The sequence below is a fragment of the Pteropus alecto genome, unplaced genomic scaffold (genome assembly GCF_000325575.1).
Source record: "Pteropus alecto unplaced genomic scaffold, ASM32557v1 scaffold7, whole genome shotgun sequence".
Lineage (NCBI taxonomy): Eukaryota > Metazoa > Chordata > Mammalia > Chiroptera > Pteropodidae > Pteropus > Pteropus alecto.
The window spans coordinates 47,517,081-47,543,504 of record NW_006494614.1 but is presented as its reverse complement, the minus strand read 5'-3'; the positions used below and the strand labels follow the sequence as shown (position 1 = coordinate 47,543,504).

Below are 26,424 nucleotides of genomic sequence, written 5' to 3'. Positions count from 1 at the left end.
TTTCCTTAAAAAACAATTGCAGAATGAAGGAAGGAAACCCCTGGTTTAACCCTTGATAAGATGTACTTGCATCAAGCCCCAGTTGTTCCTCCCATGGCTGTCTATCTGCTCATTTAGGGGATTAACTCCTCAAGGATAAGGACCATCCTTTCTCCTTTATTTCTCTCCCCAAAGTTCAGGTGTCTAGTGATCCCCACACTTTTGCTGGGTCTTGGTTTCCATGTCTGTAAAATGAGGAGGCTGAGCTAGAAGTTTAAATTGGGTCACATTCCCACCAGCACCCAGCACAGAGCCTGGCCCACAGTTTCCAAAGCTCTCCTGGTGGACGACTCCCAGCTCCAACACTAGAGGCCTCCAGGACTCCAGCTGACATGATGGAGTGTGTACCACGCACGTTGCAGCCTCTTCCCAGGCAGGCTGCGGAAACTGACCCTCCTCCAGACAGCAGGTCTGTTCTGCTCACGCAGATCAAGTTGGGAGCCTCATTAGTCATGTCAGATGACATAGTTAACACCTGGGGCCGGCACAGCCAGTTCATCAAAAGCTCCTATGTGCCTGGCTCCATGGCTGCAGCTGAAGAACTACTGTATGTGGAGCAGGCAGCACATCAGAGGAACAGCGCCAGAGTGCTTCCAAATTGGTTTTGATTAATTGCATAGACATGTCTTTAATTGGTGCCAGGGTAGTGGCCAGAGAACTTATGGGAAAGCAGGATGTTATGCTTTCATTCCCTGAAGTCCCATAAAGCATGAAAGATGAGGAACAGAATCACTGCTCGTTGAAAATTTATCGACCGTGCAGACCCAGAAAACACAAATAACTATCTGAATCGAAACCTAACCTCATTTTCTCAACTCACTGGAAGCCATGCATGTTACCCCGCCCGTGGCCCTGCCTGCCTGCTGAGAGGTACAACTGAGTGAAAGGTGTGATTTCTAAGAAATGAGTGCTTTACTACGGAGACGGCACACTTAGCTTTCACGGATGGGCGCGGAGGTATCTGGGAAGGCCCCTCCGCTCAGAAGCAGCTCTCCCTCCAGCCCGTAACTGTTCTATATAAACTGATACGAGGCTAGTTCACCATGGGTGAAGCATTCATTCACATGTTCATATTTCCTTTTCTACCCCTTGGATGTTTAAGACACATATATTGAGTCTGTACAAATACAAAGCGCTATTCTGGTGTCATGCGGAACACAGAGTGGAGCCTTCCCTCAGGGAAATGGTTATCCAGGAGAAGAGAGGAGGTAAGTACACAGATGAACTAATGGATGATGGGTATATGACATATAAGACGAAGGATTGGGATTTGACGTCATGAGAACTTGGGTTCAAATTCCAGCTAATTCTTATGATTGAGCCACCTCAGAAGTCACTTTGATTCTCTTTGAGCTTTACAGACTAGGACAATAATTCTTATTGTTCACAGCAGCCGTGAGGCTTCTAAGAGTTAGAGTTAAAAGTACCTTGCGTAGCACCTGGCATTGGTCAAGAAATGGTTGCTAATTCTGAATAATCAGGGAAGTTCTGATAGAATGCTTAGTGAGAGTTCATATATTCAAGGAACAAATGTTTACTGATCACAGATTCTGTGCCAGGCTCTGTACTGGGAATTAGGGATTGAGTTAGGAAGCTCTGCTCTAAGGTCCACTAAGGGGTAGTGATGCTATAGTATGGTAAGAATGGCAAATTGTTACAGGTGCGCTGACAGAAGCCTACTCAGAGACAATGCGGAGAAGAGACAGTGGTCACTTCTACTCGGGGAAATCAAGAGATTTGCCTGAAGAGGCAGTGCTTGAGCCAAGTCCTAAAACATGAGATTTTCATTTGCACAATGCTAGTTTCCTTCTTTTTGTTCCTAGAGCAAGCAAAGGTATTCCTTAAGATCTTAGAATCAGCTTCTCTCTTTGTATGGAAAGTTCTTCCTCTAGCTTTTCCCAAAGCTGACTCCTTGACATTTATGACCTGATATTTTCTTATCTGTTCCTTTGTTTATTGTAAGTTTCCCCCATTAGTATGATAGGTCCATGAGAACATATCTTGGCTGTCTTTTTCTCCACTCAATTACAATATCTAAGACATTGCAGGGCATAGTATAGGTATTCAATATATGTTGGTTGCATGAATAAATAAATAAATGACATGAGGCACAGGAGGGCATACTGCAATCAAAGAACTATAAGCCCACTGCTTGGTGCACAGAGGGCATTGAATTTTTCTTCCTCATAAAACTGAACAATGATGAATGCCTGAAGTAGGAGGTAATATAAGAGGTGGCCTCTGAGCTGCACCCCAAAGGCAGAGAAGGATGACAATGTGATAAGGATGTTAGAAAAGGGAACTAGAGGATTAAATCAGATAACTTTTAAATCCCTTCCAACCTTGAGCTTCTAATTATTCCCAAACAAATCATCTCTCGCCACTCTTCCTGGTCCCCTCACTCACACCCCTTCTCTCTATTGTGCCCTGTCTGGAGACTATAAGGAGATCTGACACACCATTTCCTGGCAACGTAAATCATGGACTGATGTATGATACTCATTCTTGGTTTTTACCATCCCCCAGGTAGAGATGGCCGCATAGCTCAGAGTGGAGGCCCCAAGTAATGTTAGCCTTTCCAGCGGGGCAAATAAGGGGGAATTGTTTACCCACCAGCACGTTCCTGGCCCTGCTCCCAGATAATTTTATGTCCTCTGGTCCTGGATCTGCTCCTCAGTTGATGTACCTCTCAGTTCACTTGCTGGAGCACTGATGTGTGACTGTTTAACTGCTGCTGCTTCCTGTCCCAGGGATCCTGGGCTTCAGGGAGCATGGGAAAGAGACAAGAAAGAGAGCTTTATATGAGGTAAACTTTGACAGTAATAATAAAGGCCCGAAACTACCTTGCACTTACATAGTGCTAAACAATTTACAAAGCCCTAGAGAACTTCTATTCATCCTTCAAGACCCTGCTTAAATGTTACCTCTTTTCACTAACCTTCAGCTCTCCCAGGCAGAGATTAGAGCCTTTATTACCTTTTAATAAATTCGTGTGTGTGTCTCATTTCCTCCATAAACTATCAGTTTCTTGGGGGCAGATGTCTTCTCTCTCAGTAAAACACCTTCCTTCCTTGAAAATTAATTTTCATTATACATATTTTACTAATTTAAAAAGTAATATTTACAGTTACAATGATAAAAAACTGTATATATAAAAGTATAATGAAGAATATTTTAAATCACCTATAATTTCATCACCCAGATAAAACCTGTGGTTACATTTTGAGTCTATCTTGAAGCTTTCTTTTTTTAGCAAATAGAAAGTAAAAATAGGACTATAAAATGCATGGAGTTTTATAGTCTGATTTTATCACATCTTCAAACATTGTTGACAATTCTTCAAAAACGTAATTTTAAAAGGCTGCATTTGAGTTATTTACTTCTTTTTATTATTTTACAAATAAAATGAATAACCGTATACATAAATCTTCGTCCACCTCTTTGACTATTTCCCTAAGAAAGAGTCCTAGGAATAGAATTTCTAGGTCAACTGATTTAAACTATTGATTTAAAGGTTCTTGATGCTCACTGCCAAATTGCTCCGAGAAAGTGATATCAATTTATAATTCCGCCAATGCATGAGTGGGCCCATCTCACAGTGTCCTGACCTGCATTAAGTATTATCCCCCTGGTATCTTTATGAAGTCCAATGTTCTTTTCACAATACCCTTCAAGGTAATTTTTCTTAAACAGCAGAAATTATACAACCAAACTTAAGAGTTGACTTCTTCCAACATATCAACCTGGAGGGTGTATTTATTTCAACAGTGCTTCTGCTACTTTAAAGATTTCTATAATTTTGATTTGAAAATTGCCTGCAGAGCATTCAAGCCATTCTTTTGCATCTAAATTATAATACAATTCCGTCTTTGGGGAATGATTTTTTATTCTTGGCAACAGTCAAAAGCCATTTGAAACTCATGGTAAATGAGATGAGGAGCTGCAGCTGAGTTTGGGGTAAGAAATGAGGTGTAATTTTACTGTAATGGGATTGAGGTCTTTTCATGACTTGTAAATGAAAGTCTCACAGGAGTTCTGGGCAGTACTGGTATCATCAGAACACGTGCCAAGCCTCCCAGTGTGACCATTCCAGTGACTACACAGGTGGAGGCACAAGTCTAGCATGTGTAATTATGGAATCTCTTCTCATGACTTCATCGTTACTCAGTGTATAGTCCCAGGGACAGGTGTCAACTTATTTCAGAGTTGATCCTTTTCCACCTTCTCTCTCCACCAAGTCTGCTGTGATTCCAAGACCAGGACTAGGAGAGCCAGTTTAAGGGGAGGGTGGGGTATGACATGGCAATGGAAAGAGCCCTTAGACTACAGTCAGAAAGAGCTGGGTCTGAGGCCTGGCTCTGCCTTTTACCAGCTGCGTGTTAGGCTTCATTTGTAGAGTAGCCTACCTCACAGAATTGTTAGGAGAAATGCAGAACACATATAACCACACACAGATATGCACACACACAGAGCACACAAAATAACTAACATGTGTTGAACACTTACTCTGTGCCAAGTACTATGCTTTATATGCATGTGGCAGACCACTTTGGTCGGCCACCCAGAAGCCACTTCTCCCTTGCTACCTACCTACCAGTACAGCTCCCTTGTAGTTAGGTTGATTGTGCAGCCCAGTTCTAGCCAATGAGATTTAGGTAAAACTCTGATGGGAGTTATTGGGAGAGCTTTTGCTTTCCTGATGAAACAAGACTGCTTAGTCTGAACTGTATTTCTATCCCAACCTTTTCCTGCCTTGAACTTGGAGGTGATGGCTGGGCATCACAGCCCCTGTAATCAAGACGGAAAGGACAAAGGAGTACCTCTGGATTTCTTGGTATGCCAGAAAATAACTACCCATTTGTTTAAGTCATGGTTAGTTATCATTACTTGCAGCTAAAAATATTCAAATATACATGCATGCAGAGTGTCTGCACATAATAGATGCTCAATAAAGCGTTCTTATTTACACTCATATTCATGTATAATTCCTTTCTCTAAAAGAACTAATGATATTAATGATGGTTATTTCATATTCATGTAGCACTTGGCAGTTTTCAAAAGATTTTAACATCCATTTTGTCATTTGATCCAAAAACTCTGTAAGGAAGGCAACTTTTATCCTAAGACTCTTTTTAATTGAAAAAGATACATACGAGTATTTTAGAATGCTATGTTACATATAGGCATGTCTTCTCCCCTTTCCTTTCCTTTCCTTTCCTTTCCTTTCCTTTCCTTTCCTTTCCTTTCCTTTCCTTTCCTTTCCTTTCCTTTCCTTTCCTTCCCTTCCCTTCCCTTCCCTTCCCTTCCCTTCCCTTCCCTTCAGAAAGTATTTTTTTTTCTGATTATACTCCTTTCCACTGGATTTGAATCTCCTGTCAAGCATTTTCAAGGCATTCTGTTTATTTTACCCCTCCCCTCCCCTCCCTCCCATGCCAGTCTTGGGCCTGTTTTTCTCAGACCCATCCCCTAGTCCTCTCCTGCTCTGCTTTGTAACACAAGGAAGCCAGTCCATTCAGCCTTCAAATCCAGATTCCAAGACATCGGACTTCCATCTGAGTTTGACCAAAGGGAGGTACTAGCAGGAGACTGGGGGTAGGTGGAAGCAGGAGGAAGAGCCAGGGTGTTTCTTCTCCTCCCCATCTGCCTCAGTGGCATCTCTGGCTACATGTTCTCCATGGCTCTTTCTCCTATTGATAGGCCTGATAGGGTTTGAGCTTCTGGTCACCTGGTACCTGGGCCTTGGTGAATGTCTCCCCTCTCTGCCCCTTTGCCTCATGGGTAGCAGTGGTTTCCTGCTCTTGCTAAACTCTGGGATGCATCTCTGTCTTCCATTCCATCACTTGTGTAACCAGTGCACCTCATTAAGGTCCATTAAAGTAAGTACTTGAAGTGTCTTTTCCCTCAGTTAGACCTGAACTGATCTCCATTGGTCTACCACACCTTTTCAGGGCACCTGCTCAGGGCTAGGCTCTGTGCAAGATGCACTGGGCAAGAAGTGCCCCCAGGCTAAGGAGTGAAGTGAAAAGCCTCCGAATACGCGTCTCTGCTGACATCCCCAAACTCCGCAGAAATTACAGGTAAATCCTTCCATGGCCTGGGCTTCCTCCTTCTCCCACCTTATCCCAGAGGCAAGCCAAAAACAATGTGCAGAACCCTTGCTATGTCCCCTTTACTGCCAACTGCACATGTGAACTTGGGGATGCTTCTAGATGGTGGCACATATGCCTGTTGGCTTTCATTGGCCTCCCAGCTAAATGTTCTTATCAGCAGCTCTCAGGTTCGGGCTTCCATGGCTTGCTGTACACGCCCTTTCCTTCTCTCAAAACAGCCTTACCTAGTAGGGGGAGGACTCTTTTCCAGAGTATTTGCTTCAACAAAATGCCAGGGGTTAATTGTCCATAAAGGTTAACAATGGAAAGAAGCCAGATACTGAGCTACCTTTAAAATGCCTAGATATCTAGCATGGATTTTGTAGACAAACAGACTGAACACAAACCCATTTCCTCATATAAAGTTTTATTGCTTTGGCAATTTAGACAACCGTCCTGAGTTTCGGTTATCTATAAAATGGAGACAATAAATGTCTTTCTCAGAGAATTATTGTTTCTAATTTGGCAACTTCTAGAAACATGACCAAATATGCTAGTGTAGATGGGTCTCCCATCCCACCACTTGCTACAGACATAGATGCTGGATGAATTATAACAGAAATGTCATATTTTTATTGCCAAATTTGAAAACTATAAAGAGAACTCTCAGATGTAAGAAATGAAAAACAGGGTACAGGTGATGTGCCTTAGCAGCACAAAAGGATTTCACACTTAGCTATAGATCCTGGGAGCTGTAGGCCATGGTCACACTGTACACTAAGGAATAGGCGATGGGGCTCCAGTACCAGCTAGGTAAGGAAATTTGAGCTGAGCCCCCTGCATAAAGCCCTGCCATTGGAAGCTCTGTTCCCTCCATGAAAAAAGAGACTGGAAAAACTGTATCCTAGGGTTAGAGAAGTTGCAAAGAAGCTTGAGGTCTAAAGAGGCCTTGCGTGGCATTTGTAAGAAACAGAAATCCCAATCTCTGCCAAATGCGTATGGGGGTTTAAATATTCTCTGCCTGTATATGTAGGCACCTACTAAGAAAACTTAACATAAAAATTGGTCCAGACCATTAAAATTCCTAGGTTAGGGCTGACGTAAATCCAAAACAGCTCTATAGGGATGCCTAACAATCCAGGGCTTCCAGAATCCACTAGAAAAAGCAATCTCTGATAAAGATGCCCACAAAAAGTAACAAAGCATGTGAGGAAAGGTGACCAAGATGGAGAGTTAACAAACACAACCAACTAGAGAGAAGAAGGGTAAAAATAGAACTATCTGAAAAAGATTAAATTAAGATGATTAAAATAGATAAGAGGAGGAATAGAAACCATAATAGAAGAACAGAATAGTATGAGGGGAAATAGAGTTGGGAGATTTTTTAAAAAATCATATCGAACTTCCAGAAATGAAAAACATAGTCACTAAAATGAAAAACTCAAAGGATAAGTTAATATTAGATCTAGCTGATGAGGGAGTTAGTTAAAAGAGACACTGGAAGAAAGCACCCAAAATGGAGTAAAGAGACAGAAAGAGATAGAAAACCTGAACAAGAGTTTAAGAGATATGAAGGATAAAAAGAGAAAGTCAAACATATGTGTAATAGGACTTCCAGAAAGATTTAATAGGGGGGATGGTGGGAAATCAATTTTTAAAAATCTTATAGCTGTATTAGTCAGGGTTCTCCAAAGAAACAGAACCAACACGTGTATGAAAAAAATCTGTGTCATACTTCTATACCATATATATGTATGTACATATACATATATATTTATTTATTATAAGAAATTGGCTCACGCAATTACGGAGGCTGATAAGTCCCGAGATCTGCAGTTGGCAAGCTGGAGACCCAGGAGATCCAATGGTGTCCTTCCAGTCTGAGTCTAAAGGCCTGAGAACCAAGAGAGCCAATGGTGTAAGTTTGCAGTCTGAAAGCCAACAAGCTCAAGACCCAAGAGGAGCTGATGTTTCAATTTGAGTCTGAAGGCAGGAAAAGACTGATTTCCCAGCTCAAACAGCCAGACAGGAAGTGTTCCTTCTAACTCTTGGGAGGGTCAACCTTTTTGTTCTATTCAGGCCTGATTGGATGAGAGCCGCCTACGTTATGAAGGGCAACCTGCTTTGCTCTGTCTACTGATTCAAATGTTAATCTCATCTGAAAACATTCTCACAGACACACCCAGGATAATGTTTGATCAAATATCTGGGCTCTTCATGGCCTAGTCAAGTTGACACCTAAAATCACCCATTACAAAAGTTGATAATATTCCAGAATTGAAGAAACATACCAAGATAGTCAATAAACAATTTCATAACTAGTCACACCCTAATGAAACTGCAAAACCACATGTCAAAGAGAAAAATATAAAAGCCCTCAGTGAAAAGGAACAGATTACCAAAAAGGATGTTAACTACAATGACAGCAGCCTTCTTATCATCAACAATGGAAGCCAAAATAGAGGAGGATAACATCTTCACAGTGTGGAAAGAAAATAAATATCAAACCAGAATTCTATACACAGTTAAATTTGTAAGTGAGAGCTAAATTTTCAGACAAGGACGAGTTTACTTCACAAAAACTCTTGCTGAAAGAACACTGATAAATATACTCCAGCGAGAAGAATATTCAATCCAGAAAGAAGCGAGGTGCAAGGAGTGGAATGCAAGTGAGGTGCTCTAGCCAGCTCACACAAGCCCAGAAAGCTGACTGTTGAAATTATAGGAATTTTATGAACTGGTTGTTAAATGTGGCCATTATTAGAAATTAAATTATATAAACTTACAATTAAATAAATTATTTAAAAAAATAAAGGTAAAAAGTCCTCACCATGCATTACTTCTTAATTATTTTACTATAATTTTGCTATTGAGGTTATTCATACCTTCTGTATCTATATGGTAGAGCTACTAAAGAATAGTGTGCTACTGTGCATCTCTTCCCATCTCTACATTCGGTGACATCACATTGGTAACCTGAGTATTTACCATCCAGAGATCAACAAATGCTACAAAGCTGGTCTCCTCTATCCCTTACTACGTGATGGCTGATTAAAAAATACTTATCAGCACAATGATTGCAAGAAATTGGGTTCCACCACTAGGTATATAGCCAAGAGAATTGAAAACATATGTCCACACACACACAAAATTGTAATAAATGTTTATAGCAGCATTATGCATAAAAGCTAAAAAGTGGACACAACCCAAGTGCCCATCGACTAATGAATGCATAAATAAATGTGGTACATACAATGGAATACTATTCAGGCATAAAAAAAGAATGAAGTACTCAGCTCCAACATGGATGAACCTTGAAAACATTCTGTTAAGCGAAAAAAGCCAGAGAGACACAAAAAGACTGTATGTTGTATGATTGCATTTATATGAAATTTCCAGAATAAGCAAATCCATTGAGACAGAAAGTAGGTTAGTAGTTGCCAGGGGCTGGGAATAGGGGGGAATGGAGAATGACTGGTAATTGATATTAGATTTCTTTGGGGATGATAAAAATATCCTAAAATTAGTCATGATGGTTACATAATTTTATGAATCTACTAAAAATGATTGAATTGTATACTTTAAATGAGTGAATTTTATTGTATGCAAATTATATTTTCGTAAAAAGAAAGGACTAAAGAAAGGTGGGCAAAGAAATTGGTATACAGGTTTGCAAATCTAAATAAATAACTAGCTGTTAAAACATCTAATGGAGAGATTACTGGTTAAAAGTAAGTTGGAATTAAAATACTAAAAACCAAATTACTTGGAAGATAGAAGGGGGTGGAGAGCAGAATTAAAGAATTCTAAAGCTTCTGAAATCTTCACAATGAGCTAGAGATAGTGATTAACTTAATGATGTTGTCAAGTATGCACTTTAGTAATGTAAGAACGCCCACTGAAAGAACAGAATTAGAATGTATTACTGCCAAACCACTAGTGAGAATATAAACAACCAAATCAAAAGACAGCAAGATAAGAGAATAAAGAAAAGAAAACACAAGGCAAATAGACAAAACAAAACAAGGGGGAAAACAACCCTAATATATCATCATAATAAGAAATATAAACGTGCCTACCAAAAGACAAAGATTCTCAGATTGGATTTTTAAAAATCCAGCTGTATAGCGATTATAAGAATAAATTCATAAGATAATGACACAGAAATTATAAAAGAATGGGGAAATATATACAAGGCAAATTCTAAGTAAAATAATGCAATAATAACAGATTGAAAGGCAAAAAGTATTACTAGGGATAGTCATATACTTTAATGATAAAAGAGACAGTTCATTAGGAAGATATGATGTCCCAGAAAATCTATATTCGAACTGTAAACATTGCCTCCAAATATGTAAGACAGAATTACAAGGAGAAATAGACAAATTATAGAACAAATCTCCTACACATCGGGAGATTTTAACACATCTCTCTCAGTAGCTGATAGAGTATGCTTACAAAATATTTGTAAGGCTACAGAAGACTTGAACAACACAACAATCAAGCTTTTTGCTTTCCATCTTTCTGTACTTATGAAAGTTTCTCCTCCCTGTGTCTGTACACTGAGTCTGTTGCAAAGCTTTGTGGATTCTCATGGAAGGTGGGTTGGTTCCATGCCAAAACTTTTTCATCCTACAGCTAGTTCTTCGGCTCGTGCTTTAGTTGTCTCTCGCCTGAACCACTGTAATCGTCTGCTAATTGACCCTCCTATATTTATGGAGAATTGCTCAAACGACATGTGGTTCAGAAGTTTTGTTTTGATGCTGTAAATTTTTAGGTTATGCCAAACCAAAGGTACTGCAATATTTCAGTCACAGTGGAATTACTCTTACTGAACTGAACTCTGGTGTGAAGCTATTGGCCACTTGGAAGGATAGTAAAGACAAAATCCTGGGAAATTCCCTCTGGCTGGTATATTTTACAGGCATATACAGCATTTTCTTATGAGGAATTTTATGTGGGAAATATTCTGACACCTCTACTTCTCTTGTATGACCAGTTTGTACATATTTTATGGACACTAAATCATGTAACTGATACTCCCACTTTGCTAGGGTCACTAGGAAACTCAGAAATAAATTTGCTGGCCATTTTTAACAAGTACATAGAATAATAATAAATATTTATTGAATGCTTGCTGTGAACCAAGCACTGTTCCAAATGCTTTCCATGTATTAATCAATTTAATCCCCATCTGATTCCAATGAGATAGGTCCATTATGATTCCCACTTTAAGATGAGGAAATTGAGGCCCAGAAAGGTTATAACTGGACCAGAGTATACAGCTACTCTTAGTCTTACTATATGATAGTACCTCTTTAAATCTTATAATATGCATGCCTGTGTACTAATCATAGCCTTAGGGTTTATTAATTTCTTATGCTTATACTGTTGCTTCTGTAGTAATTGGAAGTGGATTTACCTCTCCACTTGAAGAAGCTAAAAATTTGGATAAAATACATGAAATACAGTTTTTAAGACACTGGATATCAGGAAACTAAAGACAATGATCCATAAGAGAGAGAAAACAAGTGGGGTAAGCCCTATAATTGTCCCTGCTTACCTCCTGGAGAAGGTTTCTAGGTTTTGGTGCCAAGAGGGTAAACCGACAGAACTCAATAGTTTCCCTGAGTTGAGGAGATGGAGCTAGGAATCTGGAGAGGTGAAAGTGGCAAGAGTTCACAGGGAAGAATATCAAAGAGAATAGAGTTCTGGCTATCTGCTAAGAGTCCCCCTTAAGTCTTCAGCATGCCTGTACAGAAACTATTTGACGCCAGAGAAAGAACCATCTAAAAGGACTAGAAAGAACATTCTTGAAAATTGCACAGGTCTAGTTTCTATTCCCAACATTCAGAGTAGCAAGGCATATTTCACAAGGTGCCAAGTGAGGTCTGCCATAACAGTGGGGTTAAATTAGCCCTAGACTAATGTTGTTCTGGTCCCATTTAACATAGCTTAGAAGTAATAGCCAAAAGCTATTTTCGAAAAGCCAAAGGACACATATAGAAGGACCCATATGAGGAGAAAAATCAGTCAACTGAAACTAACCAAGGTAGGTAGAATGGATAGATAAGGACATTAAAAGTTTATAGCTGTATTTCATGTGAACAAGAAGATAAAAACTGAGCTTATTAAGTAGAGACATGGAAACATAAAAGACACAAATCCCAGAAGCAGCAAACATACTCAGTGCTCATATTTTGGTTTCTAAATACCATTTTCCAATAAAAAGGGTCCTTAGAGAAATGGTTGATTGCAGATGTGAGGCAGGAAAAACAAAAGGTGATCCTGAAGCATGTTGTAGTACCAGGAAGTAAGAAAATGCTCCAAAAACAAAAAGATGGGAGCATGTCAAAGAGACACAGAAGCCAACCAGAAAGAACATTCGATGACCAAACCTGGAATAATTTGAGCAACAAAATAAATAACATGGTATTGAATTATAACCCAAAATATAAAATAAATATACATGTGTCCAAACTGACATTAAATAATTGAATAAGTAAGTAAATAACTCTTCCATACAGAAGAATTCCAAACAATATAGGTAGATATTCCTTTTCCAGGAGGTAAAACTTTAGCTCTTGAGTGTGGGCTAAACTTAATGACTCGCTTCCAAAGAATGGTATGGAAAGGGAAAAATAGCTTCATGGGAGGGAAATCCAGCAAAACTACCTTAACCAAATGATTAAAGTTTACATCGCCAATGATGTCATTTGGCTATCATGTGCTCTCTAATTTGAAGTAATAAGAAGGACACTTCGCCTCTATGTTATTCTTTTCCAAAATCCGTAACTCCAGTCAAATCATCAGAACATCAAACAAACCAAAAATTAAGAGGTATTCTATAAAATACATGACCAGCACTCCTCAAAACTTTCAAGATCATGAAAAACAAGAAAAAGACTGAGAAACTGTCATGGTCAGAAGAGACTAAAGAGACATTAACAACTAAATGAAATATAATATCATTAATTAGTTCCTGGAACAGAAAAAAAGACATTAATGGAAAAATTGTTGAAATCTGAAAAAAAAATGTAGGGTTTGGTTAACGGTAATATACCAATGTTGGTATCTTAGTTTTTATGTGCCCCATAGTAATGTTAAGATAATAACTGAAACAGGATGAGGCACATATGGGAATGCTCTATACTATCTTTGCAAATCTAAAATAATTCCAAAAATAAAAAACCTATTTAAAAGATCCAAGTCGAACTTATAGAGATGAGAACTACAATATTGGAGACAAAAAAAAAAAAAAACACACAAAATGGTATAAAAATAGATTAAGCATTTCAGAAGAAAGGATTAATGAATTTAGAGACACAGCAAAGGAAACTACAAAAGGCACAAAAACAGAAAAAAAGACAGAAAAAATGGACTTAGCATAATGACCTGTGAGACAACTTCAAGTGGCCTAATATACATGTAATTGGATCTTAAAGGAGGAAGGGGTCAAAAAAATACTTAAAGAAATAATGGCCATAAGTTTTCCAAATTTGATGAAAACTTTAGGGCCACAAATTCAAGGTCAATAAACTCCAAGCACAAGAAATATGAAGAAAACTACACTAGGGCATATTATAATCAAATTGCTAAAGTCAATGATAAAGAAAAAGTCTTAAGAACACTGAGAGAGGATACAGCACACACTGAGGTACAAAGAAACAATTTTTCATCAGAAACAATGCAAGCCAGAGGGTAGTGGAGCAAATATTTAAGGTAAAGAAAGAAAAAAAAAAGGATTGTCAACTTATAATTTGAAAATATATTTCAAAAACGAATGTGACAATGGGGAAAGAAGCCTTTTCAACAAATGGTGTAGGGACAACTGACTATCCACTGCAAAAGAATGAAGTAGGACACTTACTTCACACCATATACAAAAACAAACTCAAAATGGATCGAAGACCTAAATATAATAGATAAAACCATAAAAATCTCGAAAGAAAACATAGGGATAAATCTTCATAACTTTGGATATGACAATGGTTTCTTAACACAAGCAACCAAAGAAAAAAATAGATATATTGGACTTCATCAAATTGTAAAACTTTTGGCCATCAAAGGACACTATCAAGAAAGTAAAAAGACAGTCCACAAAATGGCAGAAAATATTTGCAAATAATATATCTGATAAGGGTCTAGAATCCAGAATGTATAGAGATCTCTTACCACCTAACAACAAAAAGACAAACAACCCAAATAAAAAATGAGCAAAGGACTTAAAAAGGCATTTCTCTAAAGAACATACACATCTGGCCAAAAAAAAAAAAAAAAACACCACAAAAAAACAAACAGAAGATGCTCAACATCATTAGCTATTAGGGAAATGCAGATCAAAACCACAATGACATACTACTTCACACTCACCAGGATGGATATAATTAAAAAAAAAATTTTTTTAAGGGAAAATACATGTGTTGGTGAGAACCTAGAGATGTTCACTTCATACACTGCTAGAGAGAATGTAAAATTGTGCAATGACTGTGAGAAAAAGTCCAGTGGTTCTCAATAAGTTAAACAGAATTACAATAGGACCCAGCAATTCAATATTCATAGGTATATACTGAAGAGAATTGAAAACAGGTTTCAAACAAAAACTTGTACATATATGTTCATAGCAGCACTATTCACAATATTCAAAAGGTAGAAACCCAAATGTCCATCGATGGATAAATGGATAAATAAAATGTAGAAATCAATACAATATTGTATTTCTAAAAAGGAATTAAATCCTGATAATGTTTTAATATGGATGAATCTTGAAAATATGCTAAAGAAGCCAAACACAAAATGCCATATATTGCATAATTTCATTTATATGAAACTTCCATAGTAGGCAAACCTATAGAGACAGGAAGTTGATTAGTAGTGTCTAGGGACTGGGGGTAGAGTCAAAATGGGGAATGAATGCTCAATGGACACAAGGTTCCTTTTTGGAGCGGGGAAAATGTTCTGGAACAGGACAGTGGTGATGGCTGCACAACATTGTAAGTGTACTAAATGCCACTGAAATGTACACATTAAAATGGTTAAAATGGTGAATATTATGTGTTTTACCACAATAAAAAAATCAATTATCGTGTCTATTTTTTTAAATTAAGTTTATTGGGGTAACTGGTTAATACAATCATATCATTTTCTAATTATATATATAATTATATAACATTATAATTTGACATCTGTATGTAAAAGTCTATATTTTCATTCATCTATCAAACATTTATTGAGCAGTTTCTGGCAAGCTTTATTCTGGATGCAGGGAATTACAGAGAATAAGCGTATATGCTCTTGGCTTTTGAGGAGTTCATGGGCTGGTAGGGGTGGAAAAACATTCTGCAAACAATTAGGTTCAGTTAAGTGCTATAGTTTCCTTGACATGAGATATGCATTGTACACTAGGGTGTCTGCTTTACTGAGGGGTGGGGACTAGAGAACAGCAATGGTAAAGCTGAGTCATGAGTGATAAGTAGGAGATTGCCAGGTGGATGGCAGCAGGGAGAGAGTCCATGCAGAGGGTGTGAAATGCTAGTGTCAAAAAAGCTTCCAGCTTTCCGCAAACTCCAAATGAAATAGCACATGTGCAGAAAAAAAAAAAAAAAGCACATGTGCAACACTGTAGAGAATGGATTTTAGGACAGTGAGGTGACAAGTAGGTGACCACCCACCTTTGTCTGGTAGTAGGTGACACTAAGAAATCTTAGGGGAATGGCATGGACCTGACTACATGTGAGGGTCAAAGAAAGTATGACTCCAAGATTGGGCCACTTGGTGGGTGGTGGATACCACCAGTTCCAGGTGGGCCCACAAGACATTCTGTTCTCAGGGGACATCAAACTAGAATTTACAACGCCGCTACCCCTCCACCCCCTTTATGTATTCTACTACTTACCTACACACATACACACATACACACACACATTTGTATTTGAAACTGACTTCCCCTTTCCTTAGGCTTCCTGTTTTCCTGTTTGCAATATGTTACTATGGAAATGTCATGGCATAGTAAAGTGGCATTTACAAGTGAAGTGTTAAGAATTTTTAGAACATCTAGAAACACAAGTCCAGGGTTTAGGAGTATAAACCCTAATGACGTGATAGCATTCATGCCTTCAGATACTGTGTTATAAATATAAACACACCCGGAAATTTTAGACAGCATAGAGGAGATAGTTGAGAACTTTATTAGGATTTATGTGCCCAGATTTTTAAAATGTACATGAGAAATATTAAAAACACAAAACATAATATTACTTGGGAAGAACATCTGGAAAAAATGAATGACAAAATGCCAACATTTACTTATGAATACACACCTCTGGAAAGACCAGGGGACCCGGACATCCTGGTTGCCAGGGAAACTTGGAAAAACCTTTGTAGCACCTTCTATGCCATATGTCTCTAAAAATTTCATGTAAATCACTGTTGGTAAATCTTATTTACCAAATGTGAGGGTATTTTAAAAATATCTTAAGAATGTATACTTAAGTAGAGGAAACTATTACCAATGGAGTAACGGAAAAAAATTCACCGGACTGAGTGAAATTCAAAGCCCTTCATTATTATCCTGGCTCTGCCACCAACTACATGTGTGATTCAAGAAGTCACTCAACCTCCCTGGGCCAATTTCCTCATCTAATCTGGGTTGTAACTCTCAATTTTCACTTATTAGTTTCTTAAAGCAAGGTACAGTAGTACTGGCCCACAGCCTAATGTCCGGTTTCTTCTGGGAGGTAAAACTGCACACCACATCCTTGTGGACAGAGCTCAGGCCCTTTCACATTTGAAGAGCTTGGGTTGGAACAGCCAGCAGGCTGGTTACCAGTATTGTGTTTTGCATCTTCATTATCCACATTCTCATTACCCGAATCACCCTAAGTGTGATCAATCCAATTTTTTGTTTCGAATTTTTTATAAACACTTGTTCTTTGGAGTTGTCTTTGGGGAAAGCTTGACGGTCTGCGGTAGGACATTCTCGGTGGTCTTTCCACCTCTGGCCCTGCCGCTATCCTGCAAAGCCGGGCACGGCCTAAGGGTAAGGGCTGTACCCTCTGTGCCTAGTACAGGCCCAGGCCCAAAGAAGAAATTCAGTAAATGACTGTTCACTGGGTGTTTCTGAGGAAGCTGAGGCAGAGAGATGAGTCTGGTGAAACACCTGAACCCCGGGGGTAGACTTTTAGCCGCTGCTTTAAATATTTCTGAACTTTCCAAATTTTCTACAATGAGCGGCAATATAAACATACCACAAGCATTAAACTCTTTTTTTCCTGGCTTTTTGTCAATGCCCTGGTCTCTCATAAATAATGCAAACTTTGCCCAGTTCTCCAATGTTTGGAACAGGACACAGGGCCCACATCTCTTAAGATAAACAGTAATTACAGTCTCCTAGTCTGTTTTGCTTAAACAGCAATAACACTATGCATTTGTCTTTGTGGATCTAACACCTGCCATTTAGTTCTAGGCAAGGACCCCTGCCAACTGGCTTCAGAAAAGGCCATTTACCAACAGTGTTTAGGCGCCACCTTGATTAATCTGCCATACAGGAAGTACAAAACAGGATAAAAGAATTCTTTTGTTTCTTAAGCAAAAACAGGTTTAGGCTTTATTAACTGGCAAGAGATAGAAGGCAATGGGTCAGGCTTTTTGCCGATTACTACCATCTTGTAGAGTAATTCAGGAGCTGTTAGGAAGACTAAAGAAGCAAAGGAAATTGCTAATATGTATGAGGTGCCCAGTGAAAGACCTACTACACACCAGGTCTTGCGCTGGGCACCTCATACACGTTGTTTAATGTAAGCCTTGCATTTAATATCACTACCTAACATACTATGTTTTTATTCATTTATCTTATATCTTGTCTGACTCCCCCACTTAAATGTCTGCTCATGAAGAGAAATATTTGTCTTGTGTATTGCTACATCCTCAGTGTCTAGAATAATGTCAGATACATATAAGCACTCAATAAATATTTGTTGAATGAACAAAACAAACTTTACGAGATAGGTGTTATTATTCTTTTATAGATGAGTAAACTATAGTGGTTCCAAGAGTGCACATGAATCGCCCGGTCAAATGGCTTGTTAAGAAGAAAAACTAAAACCCAAGTCACACTCTTTTGTTCTTTTTATAACCAAGACACTTAGACTTTGATCTTGAAGAACTCTCTCGCTTGACAAATCTATAATTTATATGCCTATAAAATCTGTATTTACCTTGTGTAATCATTTGAAAGTCTGAAATTTCACCGAGGAGATATATTTGGCATTTTAATGATAAACATTTCGCTAAAGCGACAATGAAGGACACATTTTCCCAACACAACAACAATTTCATTGATAGACAGGTATTATCTACATCATTTCTCATTTTAAAATCCCATGATTACTCTTCGGACATAAATTAAAAGCACAGTAATTCTGGACACCAACAAAATAACATTTGCAAAGCTTAGTTTTTTTCTGTAGGTTACAAAATTAAGACGACTAATGATATGCTTGTATTCTCAGTGTGGAATACCAAATATTCTGGTGTACATCCATGTTGCTTGAGTGTCCTAGTATGGGAGGAGGTAGACTTGGCACATCGAAAGCCATTATCATCCTTAAGAAATTGTAGGGAAGGTTCAAGGATCCTTTAATGAATCAGCTATAACAAAATCCATCTTGAGAATATTCACTTTGTATGAGAAAATGTAAGAACAAAATCCAAAGGAGGTTAATTTTACCCAGGAGAGTATTTCATATCTTTCTCTATTTGTCAGAATATACTTGATTCCTACAAGCTCCTTCACCTACCAAGGACTACATAACAGGTGCATGCCACTTGTGGTGTCTTCTCATACCACTTTGGTTTTCCGTAGGAATTTTGGTCATATCCCCTTCTCCTCTGGGGCAGGCTGTTCTTCCTTCTGTCCCACTCTCACTAACAACACAATATCATACAGCCTCTGTGTCAACCAAGCCAGTTAACTGTTCATGGACCAAACTAGTGGTTTGGCCTCACTCACTCTTTCATTGTCAACTTTTGGTGTTATTGTTTTATTCTGATAATAAAAGTAATAATATTTCGGGAATATTTTTTAAAAGGTAAGAAACAAGAAAATTAAAAAAATACTCATACTCCAACCACCCATAGCATATCCTTACTAGTTATTTTAAAAACATTTTTGGATTTATATATACATTTTGTACATCTCTTTTCACTTAACATTATAAGCATTTTGCCAAGCTGTATTAACTTTTCATAAACATTAATTATAATGACTGCATAATAGTCTATTGTATAGTCACACTGCAATTTATTTAACCAATTTTCTACTGTTGGACTTCTGGATTGTTAAGCATAAATTCCACTCACATTTTAGACTATTTCTTTAGGACAGATTCCCAGAAGTGGAAATTAAAGAATCAGAAGATATAAACATTTTTAAAGCTCCTGATAGATACTGCCAAATTGCTTTACAGAAAGCTGCTGCCAATTTACACTACCAACATGGCCAGCGTGTTTTTCTACCAACAGAGATCTGTCTAAAGGATAATAAAATTTAAGTGGAACATACAGAGCGCGCCTGTGGCAAAGGTCATACCTATTTCCAGGTATGCAATTAATAATGAGTTAGTGTGTGCTCGAGCAACAGAAGTTTTGCAAAAGTGGAGGAATATAATTAGATTTCAGACTGTCAGATCTAACGCCTGTATCCGTTTTGTACATTGCCATACCCCAGCACACAGGACAGTGCCTGGCACATACAGCTACTCAACAAAAATTTGTGGAAGTAACATAGAATCTTCTTTCAGATGTAGTTTTTCAGCAGCTGTAGGATTTAATCACTCCTAGGTTCAAGGGAAACATGACTGGCTGGATTAAACACTTGTGTAAAGGTCTGTACAATCCTGAGATTCTACTCAACTTTGGAAAATCACTTTAAATGAAGGTGATACAATATGGCTTTCTTTAGGAGAAAAACAAGTAAACACACCTAAAAGGACATAGCTTGACACCAGTTGCGGGGGGAAAAAACCCACCAAAAAACAAAAACAAAAATATAATTTTTCTACACATATGCAAAAAAACATAATTTGGTGAGTTTTGTCACCTCCATAGTAGTCACTTTTGTAGGTGATAAACTTATTAGAATGCTGCCCATCGTCAAGGCTATTTTGAAACCACCTTCAGTTCATTATTACTGGTTGCAACTTGGTACCATTTGCAATATTGCCAGAATTGTTTTTGAGATATTACAGACATATATAGGTAGTAGTTTGTGTACTATCATTTTTAGTCAAAAACAGCACAAAACTCATTTTGTGAACCAGAATAGGGTCAAGGTAAAATCGTCAATCATTCACCTCTAGTTCACTCTCCTGGCACCATAAAGATTCCCTTCAATATTCCACAATCTCTAGATAGTAAATTGTCAGGCACTGCCCGATCAATTTGGCATTAACAATGTTATTGATGTAAAAGAATCAATCATCTGTCATTTTATATACACACTTGATATACACTAGGTTAGGGGTTGGCAAACTATGGGCCATGGGCCAAATGTGGCCTACTATGTTTTTCTACAGTGTACAAGTTAAGAAGTGTAAGAATAGTTTTCACATTTTTAAATGGTTGAAAAAATAAAAATAATGTTTTGTAATATGTGAACATTATATGAAATTCAAATTCCAACATCCACAAAAAATTTTTCTTAGGACACAGCCATGCCTGTTTCCATATTAGCTATGTCTGCTTTTGCAATAAAATGTTTAGTAGTTATAATAGACTGTATGGCCCACAAATCCTAAGACATTTCCCTTTCTGACCGCTTCACTAGACCCAAGTGGGTCCTTAGAGGTATTGAAGTTTCTCACTGCAGAATTTTTGTTTCTGAGTATCAATACTGGAAGAAGGGTGATGCAACTGGGACAATATTTGCAAGGATCAAATAAGGCAGAGGCTACAGAAGATAAATATATGAGGGTTGCCTTGGATAGGATGTAAAAGCCTGGTAAAATCTGAGCGGTCTGATCCAACTACAAAATAGAACACAGGGTTATGTATACAATTCCAAAAGCAAAAGCTCTTACTAATTGAGCCACATGGGATACTGGTGAGATGCAATCTCAAGGAGCCTAGTGAAACTTGCTGGCAATGATGTCTGCAAATAGCAGGCTGGTTGAACAGTGTCACTGCGATACAGTGACAGTCCCCCAATAGTACCCCACTTCTTTTCTAGATATCCTCAAATCATTTAGCATCCAGATTTATCTGGAAATCTCCAATGGCAAGTATGAATTCTAAGAAATGGATCTGAAAGGAAGGCTATGGAAAGCAGGCCCCAGGTACACATTCTTCCCAAACAATGTCATTTCAATAGGATTCAGAACCAGGGACAGAATTTAGAAGACTGCAAAAGTATCTACAGGCTTTTCGAAATCAAAGATTGTTGGACATTTTATTCTTTCTGTTTCTGATTATTACCAGTGGGACAGGCGGAGTAAAGTAGGGTGCGGTAATGGGAAAATTGGATAAAATCAACAATAGGATGATCTGCCCTGGAAGGTATCTATTCCTTCTGGACTGCCAGTTGTGGCATATAGCATTCCACTAGATGGAATGGGCAGGGAGATCAGCCTGAAAGCTAAAGAAATTCATGAACTGATTAAACTCGAGAATTATGGTCAAGGCCTGCAGATGGCCAACTTTCCTTACATCCTACAGAGAGCCAGGCTTCATTTCCTACAGTTACATAGAGCTTCTCCTGCCAGAGAAAATACAGTTGCTGGGAGAATGGATTTGGATGTTACATCTCTGAAAAACTTTCATGACTTTTGAGTATCAGAATTAACAAAATTGCCTCACTGAGAAACTAGTAACACTGTTTGCCACTGGGGAGTACAAGCCCTGGTGGCTACCGGTGGAAAGGAGCTTTCCCCCCATCCCCTTTTTTCTATGCCCCTTATCAAAAACAAGAAAGGAGTTTTTTCCTCCATTATCAAAAACAAGAACACATTCCCCCATGTTGCCCACCCCACTTCCTGAGGGCAGGAAAGCAACCTGGGGCCAAGGATAGAATAGACAATTTCCTTACTCAAGACTATAGGACTAAAGTAGGAGCTGGAAGAGGGATCCAAAAATCAGAAGCGAGTATAAGCTGAGTGAAAAACCATGACCAAAAGGGCAATTCGAGATCAGTACACCAAAAGTGACCAAAAGCAGCTACTGGAGGGAGGTGAGGTCCAGAACCAGAAAACAAAAGCACCAGGGAAACAGAGGAACAAGAGCAAACTGGTGGAGAATAAACTGAGAAGTGTCTGAGAAAAGCCAAGGACAACAGCCTGTGGCAAGATGATGAGTGGATCCCTGAGATTATATGATCAAGAACTCAAGAGCCCTGGGCGGCAAGGTGCAGGCCAGAGCAAAATTCATGTTAGCAATAAAACAGATTTGGTGGGTAGGCACAAAAGGAGTACTGTTATACAAGAACTCTCCATCTGGGGATACTCCTAAATCATGCTCTAGTCTGAGGTTTAGTGAGTCTGAGCAGCCATGTGTGAATGGTTTGCTCTGAATGAGTGTAATGGCAGTATTCTCACTTCCCCAATATCTGAAGCACGTTAGGTTTATCATCTAATTGAACATTTTCTGGGAAATCTTGCAAACGGGCAATGGGTTCAGGTGATAGTTTGACCTGATTTCTACTTGGGACGTAATCTAAGGTAATAAAATAAGTCTTTTTCATTTTAGCTACTTGGAACAATTTGAATTTATACTCTTGATTACCTGCTTCTGGTTGCTGTGTTCAGACCCTGTCTGGGACAACACTGTTCCTGGTACCCTACAGTCCAGCATGGTCTTGGTCCAGCTTTGGAATGAACACTACAGCCCTGTACACAGGACAGGAAGAAATCAAGAAATAAGTTCTCTCAGGATCCCTGTGTTATAATAGGTTGGGGATAATGCCTGTAGGTACTGTTGTGGGATCCTGGCCCGGGCCCAGGAGCACACAATTCTGCAACAATTACCACTGGGCTTGAGTAAGGATTAATATGAAGTTGTCACAAAAGTGCAAGAGCCAGTCATGGTGGCTTTGTTCCAGAGTGCAGTGGGAAGTGCTTGCAGGGAACCCAGGATCTCACCGAATGTAGGAAGATGTAATGGTCCTGAAATGGAATGTCTAGAAATTGCTAAGTAGGTGAAGTCTATAAGCTGTTGCTTAGAGTTTTCTTGCACAATATCTTTTATTTGTGGGACAAGGTCTAGGTTTCATGGTGCCTCCAAACAGATAGGTATTAGTGAAGAACTTGTAATTTTTTGAAGGTGATACGAGAAAAACAGAACTAAAAATAATTATTGAATAAATAAGTGTTGGGCCTCTACTATCAATCGACATTGTTCACCAACTTATTAGTTAAATAACAGGAGCTGTAAAATGTAAAAATCCTTGACTAAAACACAGAGATTGGCCAACCCTGTGAAATGCTGTTACTAACCATCCCCCTGCCTGCACTTCTACCAGGAGTTCTGAGATGTTTCCAGTCTATGTGGTATTACTTGGAATCCACTTGGGAAAAGTTCCATTCCATAAATCCTGACAGAGAAGCAGAAAGAGATAAAGGAGTCTGAACTTGTAGAGACTGCTTTTGGGGAGATAGGGTATGGGCAATTTAGATAATCAAACAAGTGGGTTATTATAAACTTATCCAGACTTAGGGGAAGCAATTTATAAACAACTGGCATGGAGCTGGGGGCAGAGGAAACAAATTATCCCAAATTGTTCATCTTCTACACCACCATTATCTTTCTCTCTAGACTTTGCTATTTCAGCCAAAAGTGCCATTATTTTTCTACTAATGCAGGTTCAAAGCCTCAGCTGTTCCACCTGCCTGTGAAACTTTCCCTAATTTTCTACCCCTTGTCCCATCTTTCCTTATGGATCCAGTTCAAGAACCACTTCATCCATGAAGTCCACTCAGCCTTGGTGATCCTGTTTCATAACTTCACATTGTCAATGCCCATCGGTGTTCTAAAAACTGCAGGTGCTCAAAAAACACTTAACAATGTTGATACTAGTTATTAAAAACAGGCTGCTGTGTGGGAATCAACATGTAGGCAGTAGGTTCCCTTAATGTAGACTCTAGAGTGTCACCTGACCTTCCTCCCTACACATCACAGCCTAGGCCTGAGTCCCCTAGTTTATATTTTCTAGAACCAGATCCTCCTCTTCCAGCAGAGGGGATATCCAAAGCATAGGACTAGACTGAAACAAACTCAGCTCTTTCATGAGAGGTAGGTCTGTAAGCTCAGTATGGGTAGCCAACTCAAGTTCTGAGGGGCTCGCACTGAGTCATTTGGGCTAGATTGGCCCTTAGCATTGCTTACTATGTCAGCAGGTCACTTCCTTCTGCACTGTACCTCAGGCCCAGACTGTGAAGCAGGCTGGAACTGGAGGCCTTCTCTTGGGGTCTTCCCAGAAAAGTATGACTCCCTGGGCAAAGAGATATAGACTCCAGGAGATCCTGTTACCACCTATCACTGGTATGGTCCCGAGGCAGAATGCTGAGAACAAAGGAACAGGGCAGCCACAACAACCTAAGATCTGGGCAGTGAGGAGATCCAAACTTGTTAAGCAAAAGAAATCAAGGACAAGCAAGAAAGAGAAGCCAACAGGCAAAAGTTCTTCAAAGTTGTGAAGAACAACAAAGAAGATAGCCCAACAATCCAGCAGAGTAACTAGAAGAGTCATGACATGTAGGGAGGGGTGGTAGAGAAGACTGAAAATAGACAAGAAGCAAATGTAGGTGCCTAACAGTGAAGCAGCTTTCTAGCTCGGCTTCAGCTACCCCACAGTCCTTTCACCACGGTGTGAACCAATCCTGAGCTGTCCTTGTGGGAAGGCTAGTTGACGATGACGCCTGCAGAAGGTGGCTGGCAGGATAGTGGATTCTGGGATGGGATACAGGCGGAGGCATTTCTCCACCAGCTTCACATTGGAGACGACTCCATGTTTCAGAGCCCGTTACCTTTTTCTTCACACACAAGCTATTTTTCCTAGTTTCTTTTGAAAGGTCAGAATGAAAGTCAAGTTTTCCAGATTTAGGGTCATTTTTCAAAATACCAGATATAACTTTTGCAGAAACTTTCCTCATGTTCAAGTTCTCTTTCAGAATGAGCCTAACAGTTTCTTTATCTAAATTTAACTCTTCAGCCATCATCCTCACTGTTAACTGCCTGTTTGAACAAACTAAGTCCTTGACTTTCTGGATATTTTCATCTGTCCGGTGGGTAACTGGTCGACCACTTCGGGCATCATCTCGAACATCTTCCCGCCCTTCTTTAAACCTTTTATGCCAATCGAAAACTCTGGCCCTCGACATGACTTCATTCCCATAAGCTTCTTTTAAAAGATGGTGGGTCTCACTTGCAGACTTGTTCAATTTCACACAAAACTTGATACTAATCCTTTGTTCTAGATAGCGATCACTCATTCTGGCACTTAACACAGGAACGTTACAGGCCACGATCGTAAGGGAGAAGACAGAGGGACCAACCTCTATAGGGTTGCGGGTGGAATCATGTCGCTATTCTTGCTCCTCTGGAAGCCTCACCAGGAAAGAGTTAATTGCTTCTTTGAGTTTTCGCCCCTCGGCTTCCCGTTGAGGCTGGGGAGGCTCGTCCTGAGGAGCTAATGGGGTCAAAGAGTAGGTGCAAAGCCGGGGGGAAAAAAAAAAGAAATCTACAACACACGTCTGCGTCCAACTCCTGAACGCAAATCTGCTGGGAGTGTACAAATCAGTCATCAAGGTCGTCCCGATTCCGCGGCCTTTAAACAGTCTATGGCGATTTCTGCAACAGAGGCCTAAGTGGTGGCATCTTAAGCAAGTAAAGAGAGGTGCACCAGTGATGTAACATGCAAGCACACCCCAGATTTGCAGAAACCCGCGTACGCCAAACCTACCGGAAAGGCCCGGTGCCCGCCGGCTCTAGAGTCCCGGGAGACACGCCCGCATGCGCAATTTCCTCCCCCCGCGAGTTAGGCCTGCGCAGGCGCACTGCGACAGCCCAGGCCAGGCCCCGCCTCCACCTCGCCACACCCGGGCAAGCGCCCTTCCTTGCGCGTGCCCGCATGCGGAGAAGTCGGCGGAAAGGAAGGGGCGGGGGAGAAAGGCTAAGGGAAGAGAGGGCACCCCCGGGCGTCAGGGTGCATTGTGGGAAGGAGGCGGCAGCGTCCCGGGCGGGCGGGAGGTGCACCAGCGGCGGCGGCGGCGGTAAATCCTCCCGGCCGCTCACAGCACTGTGGAGCCGC

General features: G+C 39.6%; 1 protein-coding gene and 1 long non-coding RNA gene across 3 annotated transcripts in view; both read right to left on the bottom strand.

The window, feature by feature from the left end:
- Nucleotides 1–26,135, bottom strand: part of LOC107196779 — a 47,056-nt gene extending 20,921 nt beyond the window's left edge. Inside the window, exons 1-3 of one of the 2 annotated variants that reach the window (XR_003044491.1) lie at nucleotides 25,670–26,135; nucleotides 3,016–3,109; nucleotides 2,653–2,799 (exon numbers count right to left, since the gene is read on the bottom strand). This is a non-coding gene — a long non-coding RNA (uncharacterized LOC107196779). The remainder of the gene's footprint in view (nucleotides 1–2,652; nucleotides 2,800–3,015; nucleotides 3,110–25,669) is intronic. The other variant, XR_001518226.2, reaches the window with a different exon arrangement.
- On the bottom strand, nucleotides 18,132–25,670 carry GVQW3 (GVQW motif containing 3). Its single transcript, XM_015600557.2, has one exon. The coding sequence runs from the start codon at nucleotides 25,604–25,606 to the stop codon at nucleotides 24,974–24,976; it is 633 nt and encodes a 210-aa protein (XP_015456043.1). The 5' UTR covers nucleotides 25,607–25,670; the 3' UTR covers nucleotides 18,132–24,973.
- Nucleotides 26,136–26,424: the final 289 nt, after the last annotated feature.